General features: G+C 48.4%; 5 protein-coding genes across 6 annotated transcripts in view; 2 read left to right on the plus strand and 3 right to left on the minus strand.

Moving 5' to 3' along the window:
* The window catches only part of CNN01860 (transcription regulator, putative), a 2279-nt gene extending 2065 nt beyond the window's left edge, over positions 1-214 (plus strand). For both annotated transcript variants that reach the window (XM_024658410.1, XM_568661.1), the window contains one exon: positions 1-214. This exon is cut by the window's left edge. The gene's annotated coding sequence lies outside the window, so the exon portion shown is untranslated.
* CNN01870 (conserved hypothetical protein) overlaps positions 1-1678 on the minus strand; it is a 1917-nt gene extending 239 nt beyond the window's left edge. Inside the window, exons 1-3 of the mRNA XM_568663.2 lie at positions 1547-1678; positions 376-1478; positions 1-313 (exon numbers count right to left, since the gene is read on the minus strand). The exon at positions 1-313 is cut by the window's left edge and continues 239 nt beyond it. Of these exons, the coding sequence (XP_568663.1) occupies positions 1-313; positions 376-1478; positions 1547-1625 (1495 nt within the window). The 5' untranslated portion in view covers positions 1626-1678. The remainder of the gene's footprint in view (positions 314-375; positions 1479-1546) is intronic.
* An 87-nt stretch (positions 1679-1765) lies between these two features.
* On the minus strand, positions 1766-2999 carry CNN01875 (hypothetical protein). Its single transcript, XM_024658899.1, has 3 exons — positions 2902-2999; positions 2412-2848; positions 1766-2345 (listed from the first exon to the last, which is right to left on the minus strand). Exons 1-3 carry the CDS (start codon positions 2948-2950, stop codon positions 2214-2216), a joined length of 618 nt encoding a protein of 205 aa, XP_024514712.1. The 5' UTR covers positions 2951-2999; the 3' UTR covers positions 1766-2213.
* A 404-nt stretch (positions 3000-3403) lies between these two features.
* CNN01880 (nucleolar GTP-binding protein 1, putative) lies at positions 3404-6035 on the plus strand. Its single transcript, XM_568664.2, has 7 exons — positions 3404-3698; positions 3753-3777; positions 3832-4286; positions 4341-4553; positions 4603-5056; positions 5112-5287; positions 5342-6035. The coding sequence occupies exons 1-7, from the start codon at positions 3585-3587 to the stop codon at positions 5903-5905; spliced, it is 2001 nt and encodes a 666-aa protein (XP_568664.1). The 5' UTR covers positions 3404-3584; the 3' UTR covers positions 5906-6035.
* CNN01890 (phospholipid-translocating ATPase, putative) overlaps positions 6003-7500 on the minus strand; it is a 5359-nt gene continuing 3861 nt past the window's right edge. The window contains exons 3-5 of the mRNA XM_568665.2: positions 6845-7500; positions 6725-6792; positions 6003-6670 (exon numbers count right to left, since the gene is read on the minus strand). The exon at positions 6845-7500 is cut by the window's right edge and continues 1933 nt beyond it. Coding sequence (XP_568665.1) covers positions 6245-6670; positions 6725-6792; positions 6845-7500 — 1150 coding nt within the window. The 3' untranslated portion in view covers positions 6003-6244. The remainder of the gene's footprint in view (positions 6671-6724; positions 6793-6844) is intronic.

A 7500-nucleotide genomic window follows, 5' to 3' on the forward strand; every position in this document is an offset into this window, starting at 1 on the left:
TTAAAACCGCATTTAAACTCTTCGGATACACATACTTGAAAAACTCTGGGAAGTCTTTCTCGAGGGTGGCGAGGGTGGATGGGCTTTTGATGGGTCTTAAAATGGGAACTTTGGAAGTATTCATCATGTAGTTGTCCACCAGCTCACCGCTGTCGTTGTCATTATCATCGCCTCCAGGCTCATTAGAATGATTTCCATTGCTGTTGCTAGGAGCGTGTGATCCATAGGCGTACATATGCGCCCCACAAGATGGTGGCGCGAGCCAGACCTTTTTATGTCCTAACACTTGAGCATAGCAATTATAGAACGGATCCTAAAAACAATTGGATCAGAACACAACAAAAAAAAAGCATACAATACAAGACTGTCACCTACAGTATGTGCCGGACTGGTAATTTCACTACTCCCGCTGCCCACCCATACATTTACAATCACTCCATCGTCCGTTTGAGGGCGTTGGTAAGTGGGGTATCCCTCAGGTGCTGGCGGGTCCGACCAGACGTAATCGGGATATGAAATATCCTGCGCGAGATCTGGAAACTGACTAAAGAGGTTGTATTGGGCGAGATATAGAGGTGAGCTGCTTTCTCTATTACCATTGGCATGGTCATTGTCATCATCGTCGCCAATGTTGTCGTCATGTGCAGATCGATATCCTGCTCGTCGTAAAAACATCTCCAGCGGAAGGATCTGTTGCCCCCAATCAGAATCATCATACGCGCCTCCGATCTCCACAGGAACCACCCGCCCCTTCCCGGCTCGTTCCAATAAGTAATCCATCGATGCCCAGCGTGTTGTGGAAGGCCAGTAACAGCCAACATCGGGGTTGTTGAAGTAGTTGCGGATTATGAATGGGTGGCATCGGTAGGAGCGAATGTATGATGTTAAGGAGGGCGGGGTATCGAAGACTTGCACAGGATTAGGTGCGTCGAGGAAAGGTACAGAGAGAGATTCAAACGGAGGGCTTAACTCTTTTCGAGGGCGTTTTGCTTCTCTCACCGCGTCTTGGTTCGGAGATGACGAGTATTGCGATCCCAATCCAACCTTTTGTGCTTCTTTAATCAAGCTCGCCACCCAGCCTTGCCGCTTATCTCCCACAGCCCCAGCTACTATAATCGCCATATCCAAGCGCCTCACCACTCCCTCCCAAAATAACCTCTTTTCAACACCATCTCTCCGGCCGCCAGGACCAATCATTACGTCGTACGAGCTAGCTAGGAGAGAGACGTCGGTGTAGAGGCGTAGCCAATGCCGTGGGACGAGATTAAATGGAACTGACTTGATGTGTTGTTGGGCCAAGGTCAGAAAACTCTGAAGACTCAGGTTGGTTTCGGCCAGGGATGAAGATGAAGGAAGTTCATCTTGAGGTTGGTCATTAAATTTCTCGGATTGGCAAGAGGAGTGTTGGGCATGTAAAAGGAGAACTCGGCAGGAGCGAGCGAGGCTGTAAAAAGCAGCGGGTCCACATGCGATCAGGTCTGTTAAGGCAGAGAAGCAAAGCTCATTTCAGCCGGTTTGGACGACCACATTTCACGAGAGAACGCACCTTGGGTCTCTGGGAGAGATTCATCAGTGAGATCGTTATAAAGAGAAGTTATGATCTTCGAAATCTCAGAAGAGACCATCAGCGATTGCGATAGATTTATGCTGGAGCTATTCAGAAGCTTTTGAAACTAACTGAACGGAGTAAATTCGTCGTTGAGATTTATTTATTTGGCTACCGAGATGGAAGGAAGGAGTGAGGTTCAGGAACAGGAACGATGACGTGGAAGATATGCATGGCTGATTGATTTCTTCTTAAGGCAACAAGTATTACTATAGACAGAGCAAAACAGGCTTGTAATAGATAAATCCCAGCTAGGAATGATACAGTAGCGTCTGGAGATAGAAAATTACCTTGGAACCTTTATCTTGTCATGGTTGCTGAGATACTTCACAAACATTTCGCCATGTGTAGTAATCCTCCGAGCCAGATCGGAAGGGTGGAGTTGAAACGGAGCCATGGACGATCCAATCCTGTTGGGCCGCCCTCCATGACCATGGGTAATATTAATAGAACGTTCATTTGTGACTTTATTAGGAGATGGAACCATCCTTGGCCGACATATCAACAATTCGACATTGAGAAACCAAGTTTAAGAAAGGGTGCAATCCATGATATGCAGATATTTCGTGGTCCAATCCAATCAATCCAATAACATACACCCACTTACTCAATCCCTACCCCTTCGGGCAGCCTTGAGACATTCTTCTTCGAGTCCAGATACTCTGATGACTTCGATATTCCCATCTTGCAGGATACGCACACCTTCGCACTGAACAAAGTCTGGTGGCTCTTCCACACCCTTTCATAGGCAGATCAGCCTCTGCAAAGCATTGAGACACTAAGGGAATATAGGGATGGGACTCACCAAGTACACTGAATTAACTTTTGATCTTACCAGTTCCAAAGCGCAGCTCGGGCCTCCAGAGGTTCTCACTGAGCAGGGCTCCATTGTCGCATAACAAGAGACATCCGCAAGCACATTCTCAATGGGTGGCAGATCGCTCGTGGTAGAGTCTGTGCCCTCAAGAAGTTCACCATAAACCTTGCGGAAGTTGGTAAGAGCGTTAGCTTCGGCATGGGTGTTTCCTGCAATCTGGCGAGACCATCCGTCGGCCAGGATGAGACCTTGCGGTTCGGCACCGTCTATCTTGGAGAACAAAGGGAAGCGGGACTTGAGAATGGGGAACTGTGAAGAAGATGAAGGGAGGAAGAGGGTGGAGCCGACACTGAAGGCAGTAGGAGACACTTCGCAATTGTAGGAGAGCTCAATGCAGTGTTCCATGATTGCCACATCACGAGCGTCTGGGATGGTGATCAGCAAGTTCGGCAGTTCGGATTCAAGTAAAATTCTTCACCTGTGGTGGAAATCGTTCGGGTCTGTTCTGGTTGTTCTAGCTGAACCATGACGGCTGGAGGAACTGGCGTTTATGGCGCAATTACTGATGATAGACCAAACTGGCATGTCCTCCCTCTCCTTCCACTTCCAATATGAAGTCGCAAGTGATGACGTCAATATTTTTCTATTTGAATTCCATATTGCTAGCTTAATTAAGTAGCGTACTATGTAGGTGAAGGGAGGAAGTGTGAGAAGATAGGAAGATGCTGAAAAATCACTGACGCTCTAAACAGTACGTTCCAGAGTGCAGGGGTTTATGGAAACAAGAGATTATATGGATGAAAAATCAGGGGACAGCGGACGAGAATGCATATATATATATATTCGTGGACTGGTAACGAATATTAAGTTTTAGTTAAAAGGGGAAAAGAGCGGCCTCGCACGCTGGCGCGTGTTGGGGAGATCACGTGACTTCCAAGATTTTCAGCGCCGTTGGAATTGCAGGACGATGAACGCTGCAAATTCGATTTTCCTCCTGCTTTTTATTTCGACTCTTCATTGATCTTTCCTTCGACACACCTATTTGCCATCTGGCACCTTACCGTTCCTTTCCCTCGCTGGATACCGCTTCTTTTATCGTCTTCTCACTCAGCACACGTCCCCTATCTCGTTTGACGCTGGCCACCCTACTTAACAGCAATCATGTCTTCCGTCGCAGGTCTTCAGCGCATCACGCCGGTGCCCACATCGGCCGACTTTATCGATGTCGTCCTCAACGCAACCATGAGGAAGACCCCCACTGTCATCCACAAGAACGTAGGTCGACTTTTGCTCGAAAGGCGCAAACTGACAATTGACGATGAAAATTAGTTCAAAATCTCTCGTATTAGGAACTGTACGTCTCGGTAGCCGTAATCACAGTTTTAGTGCAAGGCTGACATCGTTACAGTCTACATGCGAAAGGTCAAGTTCACCCAGGATACCTTCGATGAGAAACTTGGCAAGATCATCTCCGAGTTCCCCGTGCTCGACAACCTTCACCCTTTCCTCTCTTCTCTCCTCAACGTTCTGTACGACAAGAACCATTACAAACTCGCCTTGGGTCAAATCAACACTGCTCGACACCTCATCTCTCAAGTTGCCAAGGATTACGTCCGTCTCCTCAAGTTTGGTGACTCCCTCTACCGATGTAAGCAGTTGAAGAAGGCCGCTTTGGGTAGAATGGCGACTATAATGAGGAGGCAGAAGGACCCCTTGGCGTACTTGGAGCAGGTTAGGCAGCACATTTCTAGGTTGCCTGCTATCGATCCCAACACCAGGACTCTCTTGATCTGCGGTTATCCCAACGTTGGAAAGTCCAGTTTCGTCAACAAGGTCACCAGAGCCGATGTAGATGTTCAACCTGTAAGTTTTTCTCATGATTCGCGGAATGACCTCCTGCTGACAGCCTCGGCGTAGTACGCTTTCACCACCAAATCCTTGTTCGTCGGTCATATGGACTACAAGTACCTCCGATGGCAAGTCATTGATACCCCTGGTGTTCTTGACCACCCTCTCGAGGAGATGAACACCATTGAAATGCAATCCATCACTGCTCTTGCGCACCTGCGAAGTGCTGTCCTCTATTTCATGGACCTTTCCGAACAGTGTGGTTACACTATTGAGGCTCAGGTATGTTTGGGTTTTTTCCGTACGCCATAGCATACTTATTCTTTTGCAGTGCAAGCTCTTCCAGTCTATCAAACCCCTTTTCCAGAATAAGCCCACCATCCTCGTCATTAACAAGATCGACATCGTCCGACTTGCCGACCTCTCTGAGGAAAACCGATCTTATGTCGACACTATTCTTGCCGACAAGAGCGTCACCGTTGTTGAAGCCTCTACTTACACCGAAGAAGGTATTATGAACGTCCGAAACACTGCCTGTGATGCTCTTCTCGCCCATCGAGTCGAGCAGAAGCTCCAGGGTTCTAGGATTGAAATGGTCGCCAATAAGATCCACGTCGCTATTCCTCAAAAGCGAGATGATGTTGAGCGAAAGCCCTTTATCCCCGATACCGTTGCCCACAAAGTCAAGTACGACAAGGACGACCCCAGCAGGCCCAAGACTGAGAGGGATATGGAGCAAGAGTTGGACCATTCTGGCATGGGTGTCTACTCTGTCGACATGAAGAGTGAGTGTGATGTCTTTACTTCAATATGTTTATATGTACTGACCCAATTTTGCAGAGAGCTACATGCTCGCAGACGACTCCTGGAAATACGATGTTATCCCCGAATTCCTCAATGGCAAGAACGTCGCCGACTTTATCGACCCCGATATTCTCGAGAAGCTCGACGCTCTTGAGCGCGAGGAGGAGGCCCTTGAGGCCCAAGGGTTCTACGCTTCTGACGAGGAGGAAATGGTGAGTAATCCATCTGGAATTTAGTCAGCTACTATGACTAACTCTCTTTCTCAGCTTGACTCTGAGGAGGAAGAGTTCCGTGATGCTGCCCGACAAATCCGAGCCAAGAAGGCAGCTATCAAGAAGATATCTCAGGAGAAAAACACTCTTCAAAACCGTCCCATCATCCCCAAGAACAAGAAGAAGCTCTATCTCAGCGACCTCACTTCCAACATGCGTAAAGCTGGTCACGATCCTCGCGAGCTCGAGAAGCGAGCGGCCAGGTTGGCCAAGGAGAATGACAAAATTAACGCTGAGAGGAAGAAGGCTATGGCCGCTCAGCAGGCTGCTGAGGAGGAGGCTGGTGGTATGGACGTTGACATGGATGAGGGTGACGGGTCTTCCAAAAACAAGAAGCGTGGTGTTGCCGCTGCTGACCGTGCGCCTCGTACAAAGCGACAGTACGCCGGTTTGGCTACCAACCAACAATCAGAAAAGGCCAACGAGCTCCGTATGTTTGCTCAGCGTCTGCCTAATAGGTTGGCCAAGGCCTCTGAAAGTGACAGACACGTGCCCATCACTAGGCCGAAGTGGATGTTGTCTGGTAAGAGAAAGGGTGGTACGACTGACAGGCGATAGATGCACGTTGTTAAAAGATGGGCTAGGGAAGTTTGGGCTTGTTTTCTTTGATTTTGTATGTACTATGATTAGATATATACCTTTGCAATGGATTTTCTCTAGTTCTGGACATTCATTGCATATAAATCGGGTGTTGACAATGAATGGTATTTGGCACAAAACAGCGTACAAGCTTCCTATAGCAAGATATCTATGGGTATATAACGCGACTAAAGAAACCCAATGGACATATACTCTGCCCTCTCGCCCCATGCTTGAAGCTATATGATTGAAAAAGAAATCTGAACGAAAGACTAACTATCTCAATCTAAAGATGGTTGCACCCCTGGCACTACTACATTACACCCTCGGTATTTCTGGCGGGGCCATGTTCTGCCCGACCCCGAAACCTCTCCCTAAACTCTCATCCTCTAATTCTTCCTCCTCCCAATTGTCACCGCGGCCGGTTTCAGACTTCAGCGGTGTGCCCATACTACGACCTTCGTGTTGGCCATGGTTTTGGCCGGGCGTATGTCGGCCAAAGAAGCCAGTCTTAATAGGACTCGATGGTGATTTCTCATCGCTGTGTCGGGTGTCGCTTGTATCCGCTCGCTTTCGAGTGAGGATAGATCCAGCTCGCGAACGAAGTTTGGACATGGAGGATGGCGGTTTTGTTTCAAAGGGATGGTTAGAGTTGTTGTTGTTGTTGTTGTTGTTGAATCGCGGCCATCGGGATCGGGACGCGTGCGACGACGTTTGAGACAGGCGTGATTGCATGCGTTGAATCTTGATATAATGTCAGCGATTAGTCAAGCATGGGGATAAAATTAATCAACTTACAGCAACACCACCCTCTTCCATCGTGAAACCGAAACCTCTAGAAGGAGGCTGCTCCAAACCAGTTGACACTAAAGAGATGGTTAGCCGTATATTAAACGATCTGAGCGAATGTAAACTTACTATCCACAGTCGATCCTCTCGCGCCCGAATGGATCCCAAATCTCGAGCTATCCATACTACTCCTCAATCCAGGCCTGTTACCCAAACTCTTCCTGCCGGTACCGGACTCCATGTCTCCAGTTTGGTCACCTCGTCCAAACGCTCCGTGGCTGTGCCTCAAATTTTCCATTTTGATGGAGCTCCTTCTGCCTTCAGGATCACCGAAGGGCTCTTCTCCATAATCGGATTCAACTTCATCCTTTTTGTGCGCGAGCTTGCCACCAAGCAGAGGGTGAGTGTAAAGATCGACTTCAGGGTGATACTTTCGCACCAAACGCATGGTGTCGACATCGTTGGGGAAGATGTTTTGCCTGAAAGTCTTGATGAGATACCTTGGCAAGAGAGCAATGATGGTGACAAAGGGCCAGCCAAACCAGTAGGCAGCAGAACGGAAAAGGAAAACATCGTTACCGTACACGCCGGTGTAGAAAGAGCTAGGAGGAATGACAGAGTAGACGGCGGTAAAGACCCAGATCAAAAACGGGCCGAACCAGACGGCGAACCAGACCCATCCAGTCCAAGCGTCAATGTTGAGACCCGAGAACAAGTTGGCAACCATGACGGCACCGATAGCCTGGGTAGTCGACATTTCGTACATGTATACGTCGTAACCGTCA

This window comes from Cryptococcus neoformans (genome assembly GCF_000091045.1).
Source record: "Cryptococcus neoformans var. neoformans JEC21 chromosome 14 sequence".
Lineage (NCBI taxonomy): Eukaryota > Fungi > Basidiomycota > Tremellomycetes > Tremellales > Cryptococcaceae > Cryptococcus > Cryptococcus deneoformans.